This window comes from Molothrus ater, chromosome 7, assembly GCF_012460135.2.
Source record: "Molothrus ater isolate BHLD 08-10-18 breed brown headed cowbird chromosome 7, BPBGC_Mater_1.1, whole genome shotgun sequence".
Lineage (NCBI taxonomy): Eukaryota > Metazoa > Chordata > Aves > Passeriformes > Icteridae > Molothrus > Molothrus ater.
Genome location: NC_050484.2, coordinates 7,992,798 through 8,019,063, shown reverse-complemented (window position 1 = coordinate 8,019,063; position 26,266 = coordinate 7,992,798). Strand labels below are relative to the sequence as shown.

The following is a 26,266-nucleotide window of genomic DNA, read 5'->3' as shown; positions in this document are numbered from 1 at the left end:
TAAAGAGTTCTCACGGTGAATTTTATTTTGTAAGCAACAATATAAACATGTGAATAAAACAGGCATCATTTGCAGGGCTGGCCTTTGATCCAGAGTACCCTGGATCTAGCAGCCCTTCCCGAGCAGACGAGGGCAAGCCTTTACCTGTGACTCCAGAGGCTGGCCAGGATGCAGTCCACCAAGACCTTTGTCATGGAAAGACCAATGCTTGAGTATTTGCTATTACCAAGCGTATGTGCAATCTTGGAATGTACCTCCCACCTCCCCCACCCCAGGATAAAAAAAAAAATAAAAATCATACAGCTGCAAACCAGTAAAAAAAATTGCTTCCAGCTTATTGAGACTGAAATGGCCTGTTGGACTATAAACTGAAATATCGTTCTGGAGATAACCAACTGGTCGTGACACAAATACTGTATTTACAACTCAAAAATATAACTGTTAGAGACTTTAATTTATAGCAAATTTAATACATTAGTGTTTACAAAATAAATTCTGGACTCAACTGAAACAGCGTGCTGCTTCGCAAGTTCTTTTTCCTTCCTCTCACTTTAACTGAAGAGACCAGCAAGCTTAAGAGCTTCTTCTGTGACCCACACACAACTTTTGATGGTGTCAGATGTTGGAGAAAACCAAATGCTTCCTGCATCTCTAAAGGTTTGATGCTTGGTACTTTCTATTGCTCAAGCTGTACAGTTCAAACCTGAAACTGTCCTTTAACAAGTTCCATACACGTCTCAGGAAAACTACTCAGGTACTAACCAGGGCACTGGTTAATGTTACAAACTGAAGAAACATCCGTGCTACTAACTCACACAACAGGAAAGAGGAAATATAACTACACATTCAATCTCTTATGCCTAAACAGCAAAGCTGCAAACTCCATTGCTTAAAGTAAGATACTTCAGTAAGTGAAACAGTACCATACAGTTCAAGAAACATTTTTTTTTAAAAAAACCAAACATTTTAATAGTATAAAAAGTTGTTTTACTGGTGTTTCTACTATAAAGCTTTGTTCCACAAATCAAGTGATAAAATAATTAGATATGTTTACAGTGATAAGAGACTGCAGTGTAGACATTTCAGCTCACATTTTGCTGAGCCTTTCAGTACAACAGAGACTGACTGGTTTGTTAATATACACCTAGGACACAGAGCAAACTGCAGACATGAAGTGCACACCTGAATTGGGAAGTGTACCCCTCTGACATGGTAACTCACTTTCTTCAGCTCTCCCTTTCTCCCCCAGAACACACTGTAAGCACAAACTGTGTTTGGAAATGGAGGCATATAACTGTCCTGACTGCAGAGCAACACAGAGGAAAGATGGATGCACACAAACACACCATGGTAAATTCCAAAGTTATATGCCAACTACTCCTCCTTAGATAAAATGACATCTTCAAAAGTGAACATGTACAAAAAATAAAAAATGTCAAATAAATAAAGAATACAGATGTTAATTAATCACATACATAAAGAAACGTATTGGCATACTGTATGCAGTATACAGTATATTCATAGAATCATGTGGGCTGGACAGCACTTACTTAGTAAGGAGTTCTGTGCTGAAGACAACTCCTTTCTCTCCTCCAAAAAATCTTACGGTTTCTGGATATCAAGTGCAACCTTTTACACCGATGCATAAATCCTGCACCGTATCTCATCTTTGCCACACTTGGGATGCCTTTTTTTTTTTTTTTAAGATCCACAGAGAAGTCCAAGAAGTTATAATGGTCTAAATGACAATTTTGCAGCCCTGTCCATACTACTTGGTCTCTCGAGTTTCCTACCAAATGAAATTTAGTAATTGTATGGTACCTCAATCCCCAGTTTTTCCCGAGGAAATGGGAGCCAATCATGTGGACTCTTCTATCCTCTACCTGGCACTTCCCACACTCCTGAGCTGTGTGTAGGTATTATGCTGTGAGTGTGTTACACAAAGGCTGCTGGAACCATTGGAAGTGATGTAGCGATAGTTAAGTGTCAAGTACATCTGCTATGATACAGAATCAGGGTCTAGGTCTATCAAATGCTATATCCACATAACATTTTAAACCATGAAAATATTGTATGCATTTTCCTTTTTCTACAAATATTGTTGCAAACTTGCTGTTAATTGTGTCACGAGGTTTGCATTCCTAATTCTCCAATGATTTTTAATTCAAATGTTTAACAACCATATCTACGCTAGGTACACTGAAAGTAGACATTGAAATTTCAAGTAAAATGAACTGTAGCCACATCTACTGGACTCAATACACGTCCTGACATCTAGATTTACTTTGATAAGTTATACAAATACATAATACATTCTTAAATAATGAAGACCCACAATATTAATTTGTGAATCTTCCCACGTTATAAAACCACTTTTACAGGAATGTTTATCCACCTGTATTACTGTTTTAGTTGCAGTGTCTCTTGCTTTCCTGTTTCCACAGATTACTGTACCAGTTCTTAGGCTTTGGCTATTGAAATCTCTTATTTGAATGAGGCAACACTGGTTATTAAGGCTGGTTTTTTTTCTCTTGTGAAGTTTCATTCTTTACTATGACACTGTTTTCCAGAGCAGAATGACTATCTTGTGTCTTCAGGTTCTGTTTTTATGACCTTCCTTTCAATGTTGTTAAAAGCTGAATGAGGAAAATCCTTTAATATACCAAGGCCTTCTGCATTGAGAAAAGAAAAAAAGAAAGAAAGATGTTAAAACACTGTTTGGAAACAAATATATTTTGTACTTAAATCAACAAAATGGTCCAAGAACCACATAAATACCAACAGATGAAACAATAAATTCTGCCTCCTCCTCCTCCTGGTCTTTAATCCAGCTGGGTTAGAACCACCTCAGTTACACTGCAGTGATGACAGAGGAAGCATCACAGATTACCTTCAACCCCTCTGGCAGCAGGACCTAATGGAGATGCACTCTGCACTTGCATTTTGAGAGGGAACAGGTAAAAATCCCCTACTAGAGATTTCACTAAGTGAATTAGCACTGGGATTGGGACAAATCCGCAAAAGAGGTGAGCCAAGACTGCAGTATCCCAAAGTGAGACAGATAAGATTCTGCCTGGTTTTCAAAACAACTACTTTTGCATCCTGTCTTTCAAATAACCTCTTTGCCACTGCATCTTTAAAACTCAGGTGGGATTTTATTATTGCTCCTGAGGTTGCAAGAGTCTCAAGAACTCCTGGCTTTATCTCAGTGCACTGACTATTACACTGAAGCCATCCTCAGAGATTTCACAAAGTTTTTTGCTCTCTTCTATCAAACTTAGAGTGGGTTTCTTGCAATGCCAGAGGTAAATGACAAGACTGGCAGTGAGGAGAGGTCAGTGAATGAGAAACCCAGGTGGCAAAGACTGACTGCATGACATACAGTTCACAGCAGAGAAACAGTGCTAGGTCCTTATAAATCAGAATAAAGACATTTTCTTTATAAAAAGCCTGATTCTATTATACAGAATGAAGCCATGTCATAATCATGTTGCTGTCACTGTGATGCAGTTTAAGTATTTAATAGCAGTAATTTGGGTCAATACCAAGGACAGACACATGCCAGGACTTGATTATCTCATCCCAGCTACTGCATATCCTAAACTTTTCCCAAACAATATTCAATCTGACTCTAGACTGGCAAGTAACACTCCTCTTGGGAATTCTCTCCAAACCCTTGATGGCATGGTTACAGACAATGCATGCCAGCCTGCCTTCCTGGCTGCTTCACTCAGAGACCTCACAGAAAATAAGGAATGTGGGTAATTTCTCAGGGGCAGCACTAACCCGAGGACTGGGACTTTGCCTCACCGCTGGGGTAAAGCCGGATCAAGTCACTGCACAGAGATTTCCCAACGTGCTGCTCTCCATCAAGTGAAATGTGCTGCATCTGTCTGCTTGGCAGGTTGGACATCCGGAGGTTCAGTGGTCTTTCACCTGCAGGTTGTTCACAGTGAAACATTGATGCATTAAAAGAACATCAGTATGAAAAAACAGGGACTTAAACACATGTTAATTTTATCAGCAAAAATGCATCCTAGATTCCAGCTGCTCAGGGAAGTTTTCTAGCAAAACAGGGCTTATGTAAATATATTGCTTTGCAGACTACTTCACATGCACTGCTAGGAAGGGACACTCAGCCAGACAAAAAAAAATTAAAAAACCCTTTAGACTGCTCAAAAATTTTCCTCTCCCACTGCACAATTCCTCTGAGATCCAAAAAATTTCCAGTTCCCCTGCACAATGGCTAAATGGCATAAAGAAGCTTGCTGGGCCAAGGACAGCTGGATCCACACACCTCTTCTTCATGATTACTTCTGTACCTCATTGTTTGACCAATTCACACAAATGAAAATCTGGTTTTTAACACTTACTTGTATTGATTCCCTTAGTTGTCCCTCTACTGCTTCTTTTCAACCCCCTTAGAAAGACTAGCATTTAAAAAACAGACACAAGAACTTCTGGTTGTATTTCTTGTTTGCAACATTTTGTCTCAATTCACAACAGTAAAAAAAGTGATCTAAACAGAAATGCTCAAGCAAAACAAACACTCCTAAAATGAATTCAAGACAAGGAATAGCCAGTTGGTAAATCAAAGAGAACCAAAGAACTGTAAGCTTTTTGAAGAATAACAAGCCACTAAGAACATCATTAGAACATGCTTAGTGCTAAATAATTTACATAGCCAGCTCCTCAGGTTTTGTTCCTAGACTGCACAAACAGGTAAACAAAAAGGGGTACCAACTATATTACCTCCTTTATTTTCAATTTCTCAAAGCAAGAACACGAATGAAATGTAACACTCTGCTCTGTTTTCAAAACTGAGGATAAAGCTAGAGCAAAGTCCTGCTGTCATTAACAGCAGTGCACCCAACCTCCTGCCTTCCCCACATTATCCCTGGGGAAAGCAGTTTGCCCAGATGCACAACAGGAACAGAACAGAACCTGAGTGTGCATCTGATTGCATTATTTACACAGTAAGCACTTCAGGGCAGAGAGAGATCTTGTCTTGTCCATTCAGTGCTCAGGGTTCTGTCTGAGATAAACACCACCACTGACAGAGGTTGCATAACATCAAATGTCTCTGCTGGCAGCAGCGTGTGCCTGGGAGCTATGGGAGCTACCATACCTTGTCCATCAGCATTATCTAATGACATGCCATTGGGGCTGTGCTCTTCTGAGTTCTGCCTGTAACACCCTGTGGAAAGGCGTCTCTCTAACGCTGCCTGGTTGCAGAGAAACTCCATCTGTTTTGCCATCACCTTTTCCGACTGCAATTGAAACAAAAAAAGATTTCTCTCTATATACATACATAGAGCAAGTCAAAACACAGGGGGAAAAACAGGATCAGATGAAAAGACTAACAGCCTAGATAGTGGTTTTTGTTGACTCATATGTACAGATGTGTGTTTTATGGTTTCTTCAAAACTATGAAGCAAACAAAATATTTTTGCACCCATAGAGATTTTCATAATGTACATCTGAGTCACTCAAGAATACTTAAAATCCAAGCTGTTGTAGCTCATCTACCCAGAAATGCAACATTAAATTCCGTTCTTTAAAAACACACAAAAATCACTTCCTGCACTTTAGGACTGCAGGTTACGTGAAGAGAATCTCAAGAAAAGCAAAAGAGAATGTCTTAATTATCCAGTTAGCTCTGTTCAAATATATGCCTTCACAAAGTATTCCAGAAAGTACTCCAAAAGCAATGGCAACATCTGCTAAAAACTTATGCCAAGATTTCACCAGACATCTTGGAATCTTTATTTTAGGAAACAGCACTACACAAGCTTAAAAATCTGCCATTCTGAAAGTGTAGGATGACAGTATGTTTGTGGGGGATAAAGGTGTGAAATGTCTGTCTAGAAGAAGAACAAGACCTATACACCTCTAGAGAGTGGAGCTAAACAATCCAGTGCAACGTGGGAGGAAATGGCGTCTGAATGTTTGTCATTGACTTTAATGCCAAGAGAATTCTAACTTTCACTATAATCTTGTTCTTGAGAGAATGTAAATAAGCATCTTGCAAAAATAAGAAGAAAAATCACAAGTCAAGAAAGTTGATTTAGAAGAGCCACAATGAACGTAAGAACAGAAAGTACATAAACTTAACACGTTCAATTGATAGGAAAAATTGATTTCTCTTCCAGGTAATGCTGTAATTATTTCAACTGCTACAGAGGTCTATTCATTGCAGAGCATTTCATTTTTCATGGGAGATGCTGAAAGCCCTGACTTCCCACAAAAGGCTGCTTGCTCAGCATAGTTCAATAATTTGAACATGTACAATGACAGCCTAACAGACCAGCAAAAACTGGGCTTCTCCAGCACTGTGGTGACCCTGACAGCAGGGCAGTGGCATGGCCAGCATTTACATGCTCTGGCTCAGAGCTCATCTGGGTCTGCAGAAGAACACTGAGAGCTCCAGCCCTGTCTTGGGAGGAAGGTAAAAGGAGAAATTATTTTCAAACAGTTTACTTACAAGCGTGGTTTAACTTTGCTATTCTGTCACTCCTGTTACAAAATTTTGAACTACACAGTAATTTTTAAAAAGAAGAAACCATTTCTCATTCATGCCATCTTTGTTGTTTGCTTGGGATAAAACCAGAATTTTAAATTTTAATTACGCTTCTGATCACCACAAAAAACCTGTAGAGTTGCAGATACGTTTAAGCTTGAATTAAATCTGTAGTCCATTGTTATGTAGCAGTGAACAGCAGAAACTTTAAAGCATATACAAAACAAGCTCATGTAATTATTCTGTGACATCAAAACATGTGCTGTAACTGCATTTGATGTATCCCAGATTTGTGTGAGTGAGCACTACTTTGCAATAGAAGGAAGAAAATGATAGGGTAACACATCCATTCTCAGAAAACAGGAAGGTAACTCCTAAATGTAATCTTACGTGCAAATTTGGTGATTACATTTGCCCAAATCAGCTATACAAAACAAATTTGTTGCAACTTAGCATGAAATCCCTCCTTGGCAAGAACTGGCAGTAGGAGATGGGTATTTTGCCTCAAGGCTGGGATACACTATAGAAAAGACAAAGAAAAAATTGGCAACCTGTCTTCATTTATACAAAGCCTTCCATCGGCTCAAGAACACTGCACTTCCACCAGGCTAGGTGCTGTTCAGGAAGCCAATTTATCCTCTCAGATCCAGAGGTTTGCTTATTTCCTAAACACATTGGCCTTTCTTCTTGTAAGACATGTCAGCAGAGAGGACTCCAAGATCGCCTACTCTATTCCTCTCGCCTCAGAAACTTGAGCTTTCCATTTATAGCAATGGATAACGCAAGTAACACAGCACAGACTGTACCAATACTACCCTACTTGCTCCCAACAGGCAACCACAGATTTTCAAGCCTACTATGCTGCATCTTACCTCCTTGGAAGTAACAAGGGCAAAGCTGTAGTACTGTGACAGAACAGTTTTGGGAGGTAAACCCAAATTAAGAGTGAGGCAATCACAGCTAAGCTAGGTAGCCTTTTAAAACTGATGGGAATTAGTTAGTCATCAAAACAACATCAAAACCAATGCACAAAGACACAGCCTGTATTATTCACAATGTAGTGTAGTTGGTTTACCTGGGAATTAAGAGCTGTTGGGTCTTCACTCTTTCCTTTAGCCAAAGCAAGTGGCATTTTGTCTTGCTGATAGAGCGTCTGGACTGTGTCCTGGAAATCAGGATACCCATCCTATTGAGCAAAAAAAGAAACCAAACCAAGAGGGACACATTACTATTTTTTCTTGGCCTTCTGTGTACACACAGAAGAAAAAAAAACACCTAAAAATCACATTCCTGAACTTCTGTGAAAATCCTGGACTGCAATTTACATGTTTGTGCTATTCACTTCATTTAAGTTTGTGCATAAAACACACACAGCCTCTACAGCAACTGCTATATACCTAATATGGCACAGAAAATCTCATCTCTCTCAAGTTTCAGGTGAATCCAGACTACCCTTGTTACTCACACTAAACTAGTTTACATTCAGCCTTGACAGGCAGATTTAGGCCTATAGTTTCTGTCACTTTTCAGGAATCAAGTTTACATGTAGGCAAGGATATATACTAACCTTGTGAAACTGAGAAAAGCCTCTTGAAATTCAACATGTTTCACACAGAACCTACACTTGTATCACCAAATGAAATATCACCATTTCAGAAGTACAGTGGAAAATTTACAGACTATGAGAAAGCATGATTCAATAATTCTTCCAGTCTGAAATTCTTATGACATGCAAATCTCTTCTGCTGCTTGCATATGTATCAATAAAGCAAATGAAGTTCCTGTGAAAGCCTGCCAGACTCCATTAAAACAATCACTGAAGCAAAGGTTCAAAATGAAGGGTTTATCTATCTTGGTATTATAAAAGGAAAGCTCATGTGCACTAGAGGAACATCCAGAAATGTTTACAAAAGCACAGTATAGGCAGCTCTGTTAAAATGTGAGAGGAAGCCAGAGACCTTCAGACAGACCCAAACCTTAGAACAATGACATCTGTCACTGAGGTTCTACAGACCATGGTCTCAAAACCACACTAAATTAGATAGATTTGCCCTGTAGATTCCATAGACACATGCATGTCAATAATTATATTTTCGACACTAGATGGACAAAAGGCTGACACAGCCCAAGGAAAATAGAAGTGATCTTTCAGAAAAAACACAGGGAAAGGACTGTGAGGTTTTCTCCACTGGCAGGCTGCCCACTGACCTGCAGAGCAGGGGTCTGACCCAAGGCAGATGGCCAGGACCTCAGTGCAATGTAATGCCATTAAACCTATTCTTTATGCTCAGGGAAACACCTTAAAATCTGTCAGAATGCTGCATCTTGCTTTTAAACACCCAGCATACTCCCTCAGAGAAGAAATAAACACAATAGCTATGCAAAAACGTCACAGCCAGGTTAACTGCCACAAAGCCTCTACCAAAGCTGGAAACAAAGGCTTTGCAGCACATTTCCATGAGCACTGACCACTTCTACAGTTAAGACCTGAATCTGTTGGGGAGAAGAGAATGATTGTGTGTAGGAAGATGAGAAGCTGAACACACCAAACCCTATCACTCAGGATCCTATTTTTGCAACAAAACAGGTAACACAGTTCTTCACCACACATTTGTGATCACCTGCCTATACAAACCCAGGCTGTTTCCCAAAGGTGGCTCTGGCTGCCTGCTGCTGTGCCCGTCCCCCCTGAGCCAGGCAGGTCATTCCTGGAGGATGACACCTTCTGGATCACCTTCCCAGAGCCCTTCCCCCTGCTGCTTGTCCCCAGTGCCCTGTGGGATGCAGAGCACACTGGACCAAGCACCAAGCTGCTCTGCCCCATGGTTGGTCCTCCTGCATGCACTGCAGAATTTTTGTTTTGCCATGCTGCTGCTTAGTTGTTTTCCAAGCGGTTTTGTGCAGCAGATGTTCCCAGTCCCACATGTGCTTTTTCGCTCCCTCTAATGACATTTTTCCTATGAAAACAGTACCTTCTACTGCTTTTGCTGTTTTTGTGAAAAAAAACAAATCCCACACTTTGGTTTTCTTTTCAGCCTTCTCAGAAATAGTGGAGGTGGGGCTTTTCTCTCCCCTTCCTCCACCCATACTGGCACCAAGGGAAGATGTTTCCTTGCAGCCTCCACTCAGGTCTCCCTGCCTGTGCCCCCTGACTCCCACTGAGCTTTGGGAAATGAGTTTTTGAAAGCTCTTCCCACCCTTCTTGTTCAGATGAATGGAGACACAGACACACAAAATAATTTCTTCAGGCGACAGACAGCAAGAATATTTTAAACAACTCTCCTTTTTTCCTCTCTAGGCTGTTCACTCAGACTCTGAAGGGGAACTTTGTCAACCCCAATAGTGATGAGGAGCCTCTTCCTCCACTTCTGCCTGATGTACCTGTGACTTGTTTTGCTTTCTAAGCTGGTGCCACAACAACTCACTGCTTTGAGTGGTGTCAAGACTGAGTCACGGAAGATGACAAAATAAGGGGTGCCCCTGCCACACAACACCTAAGCAGGATTGATCCTTGCTCTGCAGGAGGATGTGCCATTTCCACCCCTATCTGCCTGGCTTGCTTTTTGTCCAGAGCAGATTTAGGAACTACAACTCCTTTTTTATAATCTGCTCCCAAATACCAACTCACTCCACTCCTTTTTTCGCTCCCTCCACACCTTTAGTCTGTCATTTGCCTGGATTTTTTCCCCTTCTCCTCTTTACACTTCACTCCCACAGCTCACCCACCCACTCAACGAATAAGAGGGGGAGAGCTCACAGGGGAAGAGAAAGGCTTTTACAGGTAATTTGATGTAATTCATGGCACATTGTTTCTTTGTAATGCTTGTGCAGGTTTCATATTCATGAAAAGGATAAATTTACAATGTGGCTGCAGATTGACAGTGCTGCAGCTTGCACACACAGCTCTGCTGGCTCTGCTCAAGGATGACCTTCAGAGCCTCTCTGGAGGCTTTTTTAAGTGTTATTATATTTCAGGAAATTAACTCATCTTTTTTTTAAGTAATCTTTTACACTATGCAAACAGGCTGTGAAGTCTTTCCAAATTGAAGTCCCAGTAATTTTAGGCCACGCTTCACAGAGACATTAATGACTAATAGTTAAAGGAATGGTGAATCAAAATACAGAGTTCAGCCTTAAAACAGAAAGGCAAAATGACTCTTCTCAAAAAAAAAAAAAAAAAAAAAAAGGAAAAAGAAAACCAGAAAAGAGCTAGTTATAACAACAAAAAACCCAAAAAATATACCCCATGTTCAGGTCCTTTCTGTATTTCCCTGATAGTGAGCAAACACATCCACAATGAAGCATTACAACTCCAAAAGCAGTGTAAGGAATTCTTAACCAGAACAGAAGGAAAAATCTGCATTTGCTACCATTTTCCTTTTTACTTTCACCTTTCCAAAAAAAACCAAACCAAAACATAACCAAAAAAATCCCTGAACATATTACTAAAAAAAGGACTTTTTACTTTTTTTTTTTTAAATGCAAGCACCAGGGACCCAAAACAGCAGTGATCTACTATGTCATACTGCATCTTTTTTACATTTCATTGAAGTAAAGCCCAACATTTACAGTGTACCTCAAATCTAAAATGCACTGAAATAAATGCTTTACTCCTCCTTAGAACACTCCCAAAGTTGTGAGGAAAAAAGACATTTCTACTGATAACAATATGGGTAATTTCAAAATTAATAATGCTATGCTATCAGATTGAAGATTTAATTCAATTTAATTTTCAATTTCTTATTTTGGGAAAATGATCTATTTCTGAAATAGTCATTTGTACAATTAGGACATGAAATTTTCACAAGCATTTTACAATATAACTGGTAATAAAACAAGAACCAAGTAAATATCCTTTCTCAGAATTATTGAACTATAAAGGGTAAAAAAGAAGCAGGCCTTCCAGACTTTCAAGATTTCACCATGCAGAAAATAGGAGAATACACATCCCCTAAGGCTGTCCAGATATCCTGCTCTCCAGAAAACCTTGAGTTTCAGCTTGTATTTTTCAGGGTTTTAATTTTATGCTTTCTTTCAATGAAGATCCTGTAAAAAAACAGCACCTCCCTTGCAGTGTGTCATTTTAGACACCTGCTCATCATCAATTATTACTGAATGAAGGAAAAACTTTCTAATGCTGAAATCCAAGTCATTGAAATACTACTTCAAGCAGAGGAGTGGCAGCTCCCCACCAGCTCTTACAAATTAGGGCTGGACTGAGCAAAAGAGAGAGATTCAAGCAACCATCCTGCAACATGGTGGTGCTCAAGGCTGTTGGTAAAGGTGAAGCTGGATAAAATCATTTCATGCAGCTTTTCCCTGCTCTTTTTTGTGGGTCAAAGAACAAGCAGAGGTCAAAAGCAAATCCTGCCACGCAAAAATGACGTTGCTGACTTATCAAAGCTACCAGTGAATCCTCATTGCACATGTGTATTTTGCACTACATAAACTCAAAACTACAACTGTATATGGACTGATGGAACTCCACAAACAAGATGAACTCCAGTTCAAAACTGCCTTTTAAAAACTAACTGCTCTCACCAGGGTTTGCCTCACAGGAAAAGCCTTTGTACAGGTGAAAGCACTGCAGTACTGAAAAAAAAATTAAAGCCTTACCACATACAGTGCATCATTTATCATAGAATGTGTTGCATATGAGAAACACATTTCAGAATGTGTTGCAATATTCCTCTACGGGTAGAGAATACATCACCTATCTGTGTCACATACAAATCTAGCTCATATTCTAACACACATTTAACCTACACCTTTTTGAGTAGATAGTACAATAAAAAACACCCACAATGCTAAGGATAAATTAGATACCCATGGAACAGTGAAACAGTAATTTGTTTAAAATACAAATTATAAAGAAAGATCTGCTATTCTTATGAGGTAATAGGTGTGTATATATATATATATGTGTATATTTTACTTTTTTTTTTCTTTTTTTTTTTTTTTTTTTTTTGTTAAAAGTAACTTTAAAAAGGCCTCAAATTTACCTTCCAGCAGTGGTAACTGAAGAAAAAGGTAAACTACATACATGCTGCTCCTGCACTCTTAACAAGAAATTCCCAGCATCTCCCTAAGCAACATCTTGTGCAAGCGTATACATGAGCCATGTATACATGCATTTGATACAAAACTCATTATAAAAAGCTGTAATTTAATACCTACAGGCACAACCTTTTGTGTGGAGATATACAGCTTTTATTTCAATATGATCTGTGTCCTAATTTATGGCACAGTCAGAGATGGCTAATATTCTGCCATCAGTCCTTATCCAGAACTCTGTATTTTGGCCATGATCAACAGCTGACTCCAGTCAATTAGGCAAACCCCACCTCATGCTGACTGAAAAGCAGCAGGCCTTATGGGAAGACGTCTCCTACAGTGCTTGAGCTTATTCCACCACAGGAAGTCAGTCAGTCCCATTCCTCTCCTCCTACTCTGAGTGCAAAACACTGAGAGTATCTTTACCATTAAACAAATCCTGCTCTTTACCCCTGCTCCTACAGGTTTCTCCATCAAACACTTACATTTACAGAGACACTGGTGATGTTTTCCCACCCGCTCTCTCTCATACCCATCAACTGTCTATCAAATGTTTTTCTGACAAATTTCTTTAAGACAGATCCCTTCAAAACAAAACTGAATTTCAGCACACACAGGTCAAAATACAGAAGTCACATTACTGTACCTCTATCTTGATTCTCTTTGGTGACAGCTCATCCCTTTCTCCACATTTAGATCTACAAGAGAAGACACATACACAATCAGTAAACAGCACATTAACCCCAATCACCCATAATAATGAAAAGGAGTCAAGGAAAAAAACAGATCAGGGAAGAACAAGATGCACAAAAAAAGCCTCCAGTTCAATTTGACATGGCAGTGAAAGTCATTCAAGTATAGAGAAACACATGTATTTTGTGTTGTTTTCAGAAGCATCAAAACGCTCATGGATTATTCCTTCCAAAGAGGAAGGAAAGCACAGAGAGTTACAGAAATGCCTGTGGCACTGCTTATCCAGGATGGCTGTATATTTATATGAATCTCTATGGAAGAAAGGGGAGCAAGGGAAAGCTTTCTAGAAGGGTAGCAAAATGTATTTTGAAAGGATATTACATTACAGGCAAGGGAATCAGCATTTAAAAATCTAAGGAAAGTATCAAGATATTCAATCATACTTACTAATGCTAAGGTTTTAATTGTATTTAAAAGCTGTTAAGCCTTTGTCACCATTTCCTAACAGCAGTTCATTTGACAGAACAGTAACAACTGAAATTAGGACTCAGCTTCAATTCCTTTAAAGGAAGCTTGTAAGCCACTCCCCTTGCCCTTATCTTTTTGGCTAACAAGCCAAATCTGTGTATGGAAAAAAGGAAATCGATGCATTGAGCATCTCTGGCTACTCTGCCAATTTACATTAACCTCAAAACACACTAATGCCTCAAATGCCTGAAATACCAGCCTCTCAGATACCTCTTAATATGCACTATCCTCAAAATACTTGCAAAACTAGAGAGCAAATAAAAAGGTTATTCAAGACAGCTGAATCTATCAGTCTATAAGTTTCGGGACTAACTGAAGAGCAAGAAGGAATTGTCCCCAGTGCTTCAGAAGAAATGCTATCAGCCTGCTTAGTTCCCCAAAAGTGAAGCCCCTCTGAGCTAAGGAAAGCCTTACTTGGTGGTCCTGTAGGTGTACTTGTAGGTGACCTCTCGAGAGATCTGCCGGGCCAGGGCGAAGAGCTCATCCCTCCTGGTCAGCAAGGCGTTGTCTTTCACACACAGCTGGGCAGCTGCTTCATTAACTGTTAGCTGCAAATCAAACACACAGGCACTCAGGATTTTGCACAATTTCACCTACTGTGCTTGTAAAAGTACCTCTTCTGAAATAATAAAGAATTTTGATCACAAGTAAAATCATCTATAATTGTACACTAAACCCTGGGGGGTTTCTTCAGTTTGTTTATACCCCTTACTAAACCAGGTAACCTCTTTGGGAAGAGGAAAGATATGAATGTAGCTGTTCATAAAGTAAAACATTATTGTAAGACTGTGTCAATGTGCACTGCTTTTGCTTCATCCCAGCACTAATTAAATCTCAGTATAAAACAGTAGCTCTGAACGTTCACAGTGTTTGGCTCCCAAAGCCTGGCTTACAGGGAATACTATTTTTATAAACGCAATATGCCCAGGACTTGGGGGAAAAAAAAAAACAACCACCCTGACAGTGTGGGTACAGATGGCTTTCCCTTGTGAATACAGAATAAATTCTGTAGAAGGTGATGGTTTAAGAAACGATTAAACTTTTTTTAGCTATGTTTCTCACCCTCGTGTTTGTGAAGACTATCTTCAGACATGAATCAAATGTAACTTGTTTCAAGGATGTTTTCCTGAGCCTGCCAGGACACATTTCTAGTGCCTCTGCTGCTGGCAAAAGATTCATAAAGTGGGGGGGGGGGGGGGGGGGGGGAGGAGGAAAAGCCTGAAATTGAAGCTCCAAATGGTTTGCAATGCTCTTCAGAGGCCTATAGGAAGTTGTGATACTGTCATGAATTATATCAGCTTAAAAGTACTGCTGTCCAAGAAGCCTATGGTCAGCACTATGGACACAACATTATTAATGCCATGAGACACAAATCGAGATGCTGGACAGGCTATTCCAAGCTCCTTCCACAGCAAGCAGGGCTTGAAGAGGCTTTCTCACTTTTTCCTCAGCTGAAGAGCAGCCAGAACATGTAATGAGGCATAACAGCAAGAGGCCAAGAGAATACTACAGGTGTTTTTACCAAGTGCCCACAGCTCTTTCTACTCTTTTACTTTTAGAAATTAAGCTGCTTTGAACAGGCTTGGCTTTTGGCAAAGGAGGACAGCTGCTTTGGAGCTACTGTCAACAGTATTTCCTGTATCTGTCCCAGGCTGGTGAATACTGCAGAGCAGCTTGGTTTCCACAGCACAGTCAGCACATCCACGATGGATGGAGACGTGCAAACCTGACCCTGCACCTGGCAGCACCGGGAGCGGCCGTGCAGGCAGCACAGCACGTGTGTGACCTCAGACACCAAACCTGCTGCTCCAGCAGACCAGCAGGTCTGCACATACAGCTGTCCCTTGGGAGAAGGACAAGATCTCCCCCCCTGAGCCCTGCCACCCTGCAGGGTCACCTGTGAATTAAAGTAGAGGCCAGCAGCTCACCCCGATCGCTGTACGCTCCATCCCTGAAGGATGGAAGCTGTCACAGGACATGACCAACACTCAGCCACGCTGTCCTTCGCCACGGGGCTTGGTGGCATCCAAACTATCAAACATTTATTTTGTCCAACATGACACCTGTTCTCCAGGAAGGTTGAGAAAACAAAAAACATGTATTAAGAAGAGCTGAGACTCTTCTCTCAGCGGTGTGTGCAGTATTTCTAGTGAAACCTCACACAGAACTGCTGCTCCTAATATTTCAGAAGCAATTTTCCCTGTGTTTAGCCTAAAAGCCTCTTATCTCGGTAGGGCACTTCCTATGGCATCTAAATGTTAATCAGAGCACAAATTTGTTTTTAACAGGTGAACTAGATATGCTGCCTGATCCTTTAGTCTCTGTACAGACAAAAACCCCAAATCCCACAGAGATCAGATGTACAAGGGCATGAACAGGTTACTATGTTCGTACAATACAAGGTACTAAAAAACACAAACTATTACCCCTTAAGACAGAAACAGCTGTTCCACAATGTCTGTCTGTCCAGAAAAAAACACAATGGGGAGAAAGATACAATATAAGATTAATACAACACCGATTAAAATAATTACCATCCAAAGCAGGCATTAATTTCTGTAACACTGATAGCTATTACTTTGCCAAGGATGAATAATACAGCTAATGCTTACAAAATAATTTGAGATATTTTTTATCCCTCCAAGTGTTGAAAGGTTGCAAAGAGCTGAAATGACTGAAAATGCTTTGGGTAGTTGTAGGCAAATGCTGTTTATCCTAATATGTGAGAAAAGCCAAATGTTTATTTGCTTGTTTTTCCTGGTTTCTCTTTCAGGTCACATTCAGACTTACTGAATTGAAGTGCATCATGGCTTTCTGCCTTTTCAGGAGGCATAATACTGCAGATACAAAGCATTGCATGCCTAAAAATAAAGAATCTGTTTGCTGGAAGCCTTAAGGATATGGAGCAGCACAGAACCATGCAGGAGAGGGATGCGTATACTTCCATCTGATGGGGTTCACAGACTCCTCCACTAGAAACCACATAATTAAATACCAAGCCCTACTGTTTTGGTGAGTCAGCAAAAGAAAAGGAAGAAACCTAGCTAGACAAAATTCATTACTTGTTTTTCTAATTCCACTGAACTGGATTTTTTTTGCCTTTTATAGATACTGAGACAAAGACTGAAAAATTAAAATGCAAATTACAAGCTTGACTCAGTTTTGCAGAGGTCACTGAGTTCAGGGGCATGCCTTGTACTCATCCCTCCTCCAGTCCAACTTTAAACATTAAGTGCTCTCTTGTGTTTGAAAAGCTGTGTAACACTGAAACAATGGGATGGATTAAGGACAGCATGTTTATTAGTTTTGGAACGCCTTCGGAAGATTTTATGTCAGATTAATGCTTTATGCAAATACTCCTACCAAGAGCACACACTTTCAAACCAGCCCAGTGTCTGCAGCTCTCACAGGCCTCTAACGGCTGCCCCAGCCCTCTGAGACACTTCAGTGCTCATTCTGAAACAAAATATTCTCACTAATTCACCACTAATAATTCTACCATGTTTGATCTTAATTTGCATCCAACTCCCCTCTGCTTGAGGAGCCAGAGATACCCAAATCTTTACATTAAAAAGCTAACCATTACTTAAGCTTTCTAAATTCACAGTGAAGTTTATTCAGCTGTTCCTTGCCAGCTGCAAGGAAAAACCTTGAACTGTGAGGTAGAATGACAGCTCTGGAACGTATTAACACGTGCAGAAAAACAGTCTCTGGACCTGCAGAAACTTACCTCCCTGGTTGTTTAAGGTCCTTCCCTCTGAGCAGCAAACTCCTTAAGCCATCAGAACCAAAAACACACTAAGGCTGATTTTACAAAAGGCAAACTCTGGTTTAGCAGATTTTAAACAAAAAAAATTGGTCTCATTGCTGCTATTTGTTTTCTGCCTTAAACAGAAAATGAAGACAAAACTGTTCAAGGCAAAACTTTGTGAAATCCAGCCTCTTTAAGCCAACAGTAAACTAATTACAAGCAAATTCTTCTTGCTTGCATGTGTGCAGTTCCCATCAAGTTCAGTGAGGCCCCACATGCGTAAGTGAGGCATAAGTCAACCACAGACTCCTTTGATCTTGTGCCCTTAATCACAATAGCGATAGAAATATTTCCTAAAGCCAAACCATTCCATTTTTAAACGTGGTTTTACAATGATGTAGTAAAGATCTGTAGTGCAATACCAAAAAAAATGAACAAGGCAGAGCAGTTGTCCTTTCTTCCAGTTCACTGCTATCCCGCTCCTTCAATTACTATCCCAGGGTTCATTCCCCCAGTTTTGCAGAGCCACTCCTGAGCCTACACAAAAGGTGCCCCTGGAGCCCACCTTCCAGTACACTGCTGGATGCCAGAAAATTTTCCTACAAGTAGTCTGCCCAGATTTCAGAGCATTTTCTACAGTTGCTACCCCAGAGAGAGGCTGTGAAAGCACACAGCCACACACTGTTGTACACCTCGACTACCTCCATGCTCAGGTGAGGAGAACCCCCTTTCTCTGAATCCTCAATCTGCAGCCATGTATACAGGGCATCTACACAATGAATCCTTTCAAATCCTGCCTCCATCGCATACACAACTTGTTCTTTTACGAGAGAGACTTCCACAAGGTCAGGGGAGTAAGATGAGATCTCGTCTTGTACAGTGGATGAATTCATAGATTATAAGTGTTTGACATAAAGCCACAGAGCACATAAGTGTAAGCTGCACAGCTAGAACTGTGTGGTAGGAATGTGGCTGACTACTGTGGAAGTGTCTCCCCAGTCTGCAGTAAAAGCCCTCGTCAAGTCACTGCCGGTGATGTGCAGTTGCCTTATAAATGTAAATATGTAAACAAAAATGTAAAGAAATATGCCTTGTTTCCTTCTGCCCTTCTACTCAGAAGCATAAAGAGAACTCAGTCTTATGCTATGGATCACACACCTACAAAACTTCTTCTTGAAGCGAAAAAAGGCTAAAGCCAGTACAGTTTTTTTGGCACTCCTGTAACATAAACACTGCCTTTCCTTTTGGGAGCTAAGCCTTACATGCCAAATTTTAAATCCAACTGAAATTTTGCAATCACTGTTAACTGTGAAAATGCTGATGCAGCATTCGTATCAACAGCGTTTTGGCAGAGCTCTGAATTAATGTTTGTTCTCCTCTTGTACAGTACTTTGGCACTAGGAAACGACTCCCCACACAGACACACCTACTGCGTTACAACACATGCAGTGTGAGCCTCAGGAATGCCACAGGAGGAGCAAGGGAGGCCCACAGGAACTTTCAAAGGCAAGAGGGAAGAGATGCTTCTCAGGGATGAAAAGCCACAGAGCACATTCAGATTACAACCACCCATCAATACTGGAGACATCCTTTCCTTTCCTCCTCACACAGTCCGCACCTCACTTGACAGGCTTAAGGCCACTATAGCCAAAAAAACCCACAGGTTGTATAATTAAGCTTCATCCCAATTCAAACAAACAAACAAAATAATCCATGCCACTGGGTGTAGGGACCTCGTTGACAGAATCCTTTTCATCTCAAGTGCACAAGCTACAGGGCAGAGTCTTGAGGACAGCAGAGGGTAGTAATCACATCAGACACAAGAATTTTAGTTACTGATCTTCCAAACTAGTCTACTCTCAAAGCTGCAAGGAAATACCATGACAGACCATCTTTAAGAATGTACCAAATCCTTAGAATCCCCAAGGCCATGCTCAGGGTGATAGTGGTTGCTATTTGGGTGCCAAACTCTCTAAACCTTCTGTCTGACAGGCCACACCAGCGAGCGAGCAGTTCTGATGACACCAAATCACGGCGTGCACACACACACACACTCACCCACACCCACCCACAAAAGGAGACCTGGGCTGCACCTGAGATTTCCATGTCAGGCCAGGACTGCCTACAGCACTCAATGCACAACTTTCAGACACACAGCTCTCATCACTCAGCAAGAAGTGCCCATACAAGAAGTGTACCCTGTAAACACATCTTGTCAAAGGTGTAGGAACAGGGGAGGAAGCCCAGTTCCACTCAAGCTGTTTTACCTCGTGGAGGGTGAGATGCTTGCCATCCTTTCTTTTCGAGTCAAATCTGCCATATATTGCACTGTACTTCCTGATCTCCTCCTCTTTGTGAGGGTCATCGTCACTCATCTCAAAGATGTGACCAATCATCTTTGCCAGTTTCTTATTTGTTTTCAGTAACTCCTTGACTTCATTGGAGTCACTTTTGGGCAGGGAGGGAACCATACGTTCTACACACTCAGCAACTGACAGAGCAGCAGCAGCATCCAGGGTCTCGCTGTTTTCCTTTGGTGAGGCTGGAGAGCCAAGGTCAGCTGGGGAAAGGCTGTGCTCACTCTCTGTGGTGTGGTGTCCTTGCCAGAGCCTGGGCTCGCTGCTGCTCTGCAGTGATAAGCTCCCCACATCAGATTTGCTCGTGCCCACGCTCTGCACGCACGTCGTGGCAGCGCATTTCGGAATCTTCAGGTGAGGCTCTCTGGTGCTGCTGTTCCTCTCGTAACTGCTGCAGGATATCCCCAGCCATGCAGGAGACCCTTCTGGCAGCTTATATATTGGAATGCTGCTGACTGGTAAGGAGGTGAGAGGCTGGTTAAAAAGGCCAGGGTTTGTGACCCAGTCCCTCAAAGCCTTCTGCAGCCGTCGGACGTGAAGCGGCTTGCTAGCCATGCCCACGAGAGCCATTATCTCCAAAAACTCCTCTTCGCCTGCTTCACAGAGCTGCTGGACATCATCACCACCCTGCTGAATGAAGGCATCAAAGTAGAATAAGAGATTTGCTTTTTGTAGTATTCGATACAGCTGCAGTTCTCCAAGGGTTCTGGGCAGAGCTGACGCCATCACGCACGACAGAACCTGCAAACAGTAAGAACAGAGAGAAGATGAGCACCAAAGCACCAACATCCAGATGTACTATCCCACCACCCAGCTTTCCACAAGGCTGTCAACTCAGAGGACAGCATTTCTTTCTCTCATTACAAGAACACCCACAGAAATGATTAAGGGGCAAAAGCTCCATTTTTGACTTGTTAACTTAATGGAAACATTTTTGAAAGAAACCAAACCAGCAGATAGTTATGATGCACCTACAAAAAACATGATTCAAACACGAAGCCGGCTTGTTTTCAACATTCCTACTTCATGTTTGTTCCCAAGAATGTCAGCCAGTATTGCTTACAGATTCTACTTGATTCTCCTTCGTATCTTAAGATCAAAATGACCACAAAACACATTCTGAAGAATTACAGAATACTCAATTCCCTGAAGAAAAAAATTCTCATCAGTTTCAATTCTTCTTAATTGTCACATCACTTTTCCCCCATAGAAAGTGTGGAGGACTGTAAAAGGAAAACAAAGAAGTGCTTCACAGAACCCCAGAGAATTAATGAAGTTGGGTCACTAAAAGAGTGTTTAAGAACCAAGTATTTCTACAGTTTTACCTGTTTCACATAAAAGGGATCTAATGCCTCTGCTGATCTTAATTATGGCAGCAACAGCTGCAGACAAAGCTAAAATACTGATGGATTCCAACACATATAGTTTAAAAACCTTAGTTTGAATTCACCTGCCTGTTTCATTTGCTAACAAGGCTGCCTGTCATTGACACTTGAGACATGAAATACCACTCAGCAATACAGCAATTGTGCTTAAAGGCTCCCAACAGACAGATCTCTGCAGTGTTCAGCTCTTACAGCGGCAGGAAAAAACATGTGCATAAGTTTCAACTTCATAAACCCCTTATCCAGCTATAGCAGAACTAATAAACTCCTCAGAGAATTCTAGGATCTCACACACACACCTCTTCACTCCGTGGTGGTTTTCACAGAAACAAGCAGATAATTTCCAGTATTACTGTATTACACTAAACCACCAATCAATAAGGTCTAAAGCATGTAATTTATGGTTGGTTGAGAAAGTAACAGAAGTAAAACACTGAGCAGGTCTGCTAACATTGCTCTGGCTCTACTATCACACTGGACTTGAAAAAACACACAGTAGTAACCTAAAAAACAACACCTACAGAAAGATTTGCACACCCTAGGGAAAAAGTATTTTAATACTGTGCAACTCCCTTTCCTCCAAAACTGCAATGCAAGCAAATACGTTTGCTATGGGGCATTGGGAGATTGGTTATCAAAAGTAAAAGTCAGAAATTATTTTTACAATATGTGCTTTTGCATATTGTAAAACATGAAAAATATTGTTAAAATGGTTTGGGTATTTTTGTGGTTCTTTCACAACATAAGCCTTTCCTTCAGCAAGTCAAACATACAGATAAAACAAGCAGAGCCCAACTTCTATTCAGGAGGCATCTAGAAGACCAGGCTTTTGCTACAAAATTCTGATTTAACTCTACTAGAGAAAAATAAAATCAGGAGGCCAACAGAAACTTCCCAGAAATGTATGTGGCAGCAACAGGATACTGACAGTCAATCTCTTCAGGAAGAGAGATGAAGCCCAGGGGAAATAAAAAAAAGACTCAAAACATACAAAAAACCCCCAAACCACCAGCTGAACATTCATTCCTGATATGTGTGCCAGTATGTGTAAAGCAGAAGAGCAGTAATAGCAGTTTAGATTCAAACAGCTACCTCAAGGAGCTGCTGGTGAGCTTAAGAGCTAATAAACTACACACTTTGGAACTCAGGGTGAAACTGTAAATATTTAAGAGCTACATATTTCAGAAACACAGTTTGGCTTGCAGAAAGAATAGTTAACTGCAGGATATCAACCAAGTACTGTCAACACTCAAAGATACAAGAAACAAGGAAAGTGAAGAAAATCACTTAAAGGTAACCCTTTACAGGGCACAGAATTCACTGTTTAAAAAAGTGTCATTATTTCACTGAATTTCGTAGAAAAATCCTCCCATTCTTAACAAAATTTGTCAAGATAAACAAAATTAACAGCTTATGGTTTAGTGGCATTTCAGTAAACTATTCCTACCCTCCCATTTCAAATGATGCTGACTTTTCACCATCAATACCATAAATTAACTTATATAACTTTTAAAAGAAGGCTCATTTCCTCTGAAAGTTATTCATCTTAGCACAAAATCTACATAAATGGACTTTGTGCAGAGAGCTAAATTGAATCTTGGGAGGACAGTGGCAGTGGAATTACACACAGCCCAAGAGCTCCAGGCAAGCCACGGAACTGAACTCATTTTTCCAGCCCACAGGCTGGAAGAGCAGCACCAGTCCAGGAGCAGCCTTTTACCCAGAGGCTTCTAATCAACAAATCTCCTCATGACAGATAAAACTGGATTAATATGTACTATGGAGGCATCAGCAGAGAGTCCACGGTTCAGACTGCGTTGAGATTTGCATTTAAAGCAAGACTGAAATCCCTTTGTTTCATACTTTAAAGACCATTCTGTTTTTCAAATTCAGTGCAGTAACTCCTGAGAGGGCTGAGCAATTTTTCCACGTACGACTGCTACCGATTTCTGCAGAGAAGGCATTTTCCAACACTCCTCCTTTTAACCTCTCTTCTCCTTGCATTAAACAGAGCTCCTCCAGCACTCACCTCAATGCCATCCCAAGTTATTTCTGAACTGTCCCAAGGGGAAGGCTCCCTCTCCTTTCCGAGACTCTCCCAGCTACGCTGCTTCTCCAGACACGAGCGCTCCGGTCCCTGCTTCGCCCCGCTCCCAGCCTACAAAGCCCGGGAAGCAGCTACGCTAGTCCACCTGCAGGAGTAAGTGAGGCTTAGGAAGAGGACAAGCAACGAGCAAGGACTGCTGAGAAAGCAGCACAGCACTGCCTGAGCCTGAGGAGACTGTGAGCCCAAAGGACACCTGGCGCTGCTGCTGCTGCTGCTGGCCCTGCTCACCCGGCCGGCAACGCAAAGCCTTAGCACACCCACTCAAGTCTCAGTGCCCCACATCTTCCAGGTGACCTTTAAGCTGCATCTAAGAGACCTGAAATACTGCTTTCCACCACTGTTCTCATTTCTTAGTGCACTGGGGACTGTGCTTTTGGGGCAAAGGGTGAGCACAAGAAGAGGTTACACAATAAGAAGACACAAGGGAGAGCTCACAGCCAGGACGCTTGTGTCTGCTCCTCACCAGGAAGAGCATCTTGGATAAGACCCTGGGGCACCATGTGTGATTCCTCCTCTTCTGCAGCCTGCTCGATAAGTCTTAGGCTGTCTAATCTGTGATCCCAAACCAACCTGGTTCAGGGATAACAGCCTGGTCGTGTCCTCTGGCAAATCCTAAGACGGCAGCCAGAACGATCTGCTGCCTCAGGAGTGAGCAGGTACATCTAACACAACTGCAAACCCTTTCTCCAGCAAGAGGTAGGAATGCAAAGCTGGCACGGGGAGGTCTACAGGAATAAATGAACACAGCCACAGCACTTCAGCCGCTACTTCTCCCTCTTCTTTGCTTGGTGTCTATACCGGTGAGAAGTGTCAGAACACACAGGAAGAGCAGACATCTCTTTATGTTTTTCACATATAGAACAAAGAAGCCAGAAAACTCCCCACAGCAGACAAAGCTGTTTAAAATAAACACAGGTCTGCATACAGGTTATAGCCACGGGAGAACCAGGAAATCACAAGTTAGATTTTCACTCAGCCTTTGCAACCCACAACCATGCATTCTGATTTTCCACATTACCTCATTCACATCCACAGCCCATCACCCCACATGCCATGCCCTCCTCTCGAAACGCTGGCTGTCACCTTAACTCTGACCACAAACATAACTCCTGGGAAAAAGGAAAACAAAAACCACAGAGACACCACAGAGCGCTCTTAAATATTTGTAAACAGCTAGCGCAGGAATCACAACCTATTCCTGCTTCCTCTATGAAGACAGCGGGGCAGCGGCAGCCCCACTCGGCATCCTGAACCAGGGGAAAGCACCGGCTCCGTGCCCGCTCCGAGCCCGGAGCCGCACACTTCCCGGAGGTGGCAGGAAGATGCGCGGCTCAAGGAGGCAGGTGCTGGATGTGGGTGAAGCGCCGGGAGAAGGAAAACTCGGGAGCTGTGGGATGTACGCATGGGACAAGGGTTTCCTGAGCAGCTTTCCTGCTTTTTAAGGCTGCACGGAAAGTAAAAGCAACCGAGCAATTCGAACCGATTGTAGAGATTTTATTTCAGGTGAATTCTAATTGAGCTGTCACCAATTAAATTAGGAATACAAGGAGAAAGTGTGAAACATCACATCCCTGTATTTTAGGCAAAAGTGATTATTTCATAATGTATCTTGATGACTTTGGGCGTTTTGAAAAGTCTCTGAAGACAAACTGGGTTTGGGTTTGAGAGCTGGCTGCTTTGCATATTCATTACATTTCTGCAGCGTTTCCAAAGGACTTTTAGCAGGAGGAGAAAATTACATGTAGCTGCAGAAGAGAGACTTCGCAAATTAAATAGTCTTGTCTAGCTCTGAGATGTGCCAAAATACAGTCGATGAGTGAGCTCCGCGTTTACGTACAAACCCGTACCTCGCCTCAACTAATGAGAAACTCGAAACGTGCAAAAACACCCTTCGCGTAAGGACGAGACGAGCGCACAAATACCTCCAGAGCAGGGTCCCGCACCGAGGGATGGAGCTCCCGGGAAGGAAACCCCGCGGCGGGCACGGACGGGCAGCTGCGGTCCCCACAGAAAGTTCGCGGCCGCCGAGCCCGGTGACAGGAACCTTCCCGGGGCGCCTTCTCCGTCGGGGCTGCCCCGCGGGGCGCCGCCGCTCCCGGCACAACCCCTGCCGTCCGCGCCGGGGAGAGGCGCGGCCCCGCAGAGCCCGGGGGGCGCCCGGTGCCCCGCCGCCCCTGCCCGGGACCCCGCCGGAGCAGCGGCCGCCGCCGGGGCGCCGCCTCCGCCGGGCCCGGCCGCGCCGTCCCGCCCGCCGCCCCCGCCCCGCGGCCCCCCCGCCCCGCGGCGCACACGGCGGGGACGCTTCTGCACTTTCCTCCCACTCGCCCGTCCCCCCCGCGCCGGATTTCTCCGGGAATCACCCACGCACGACCCGCCCGCTCCTTCCGGCCGTGCCCCGCGGCGCCGGGGCCGCGCTGCCCGCGTCCCCCGGCCGCCCCGCACGTACTCTGCAGTTGGCCGCCGTCGCCGGCTGCCCGGGGCTCCCCTCGGTGCCGTCCCGGGGCCGCAGACTCAGCCCCGCCGAAGTTCCTGCCCGCGCCCCCCCCGCCCAGGCTCCTCCTTTCTCATCGACGGGGCGGGTGGGCGAGCCTGTCCCCGTCCCCGCCACCGCCTCGCTGCCGCCGCCACCGCCGGGGGGGCGCGCGGCCGCCCCGCCGCACCTCGCCTCGTCGCGGCCGCGCCTTCGCCGTGCGCGGGGGCCGAGCGGGCGGCAGGGAGGGAAGGAAGGAGGGGAAGGGAGGGGAGGGAAGGAGGGGAAGGGAAGGGAGGGAGGGAGGGAGGGAGGGAGGGAGCGGCCCCCGCCCCCCCGCTCGCCGCCCCCTCCCGCGCGGTCACATGGGGAGAGCCCGCGCGCGCTCCGCCGCCCGCCCA

The 26,266-nt window shown here is 43.0% G+C and overlaps 1 protein-coding gene across 5 annotated transcripts; it reads right to left on the bottom strand.

Annotated features, from left to right (window-relative positions):
* NAB1 (NGFI-A binding protein 1) lies at nt 1-26,046 on the bottom strand. Of its 5 annotated transcripts, none has more exons than XM_036386721.2 (9): nt 25,842-26,046; nt 23,318-23,480; nt 19,814-20,644; nt 14,210-14,343; nt 13,221-13,272; nt 7,596-7,706; nt 5,129-5,270; nt 3,787-3,936; nt 1-2,672 (listed from the first exon to the last, which is right to left on the bottom strand). In XM_036386721.2, the coding sequence occupies exons 3-9, from the start codon at nt 20,627-20,629 to the stop codon at nt 2,581-2,583; spliced, it is 1,497 nt and encodes a 498-aa protein (XP_036242614.1). In that variant the 5' UTR covers nt 20,630-20,644; nt 23,318-23,480; nt 25,842-26,046; the 3' UTR covers nt 1-2,580. The 5 variants fall into 5 exon arrangements, with proteins under 5 accessions (XP_036242614.1, XP_036242618.1, XP_036242616.1 ...); XM_036386725.2 differs by having other exon boundaries at nt 3,811-3,936; XM_036386723.2 differs by lacking the exon at nt 25,842-26,046 and adding an exon at nt 25,318-25,550.
* Between the last annotated feature and the right edge of the window lie 220 nt (nt 26,047-26,266).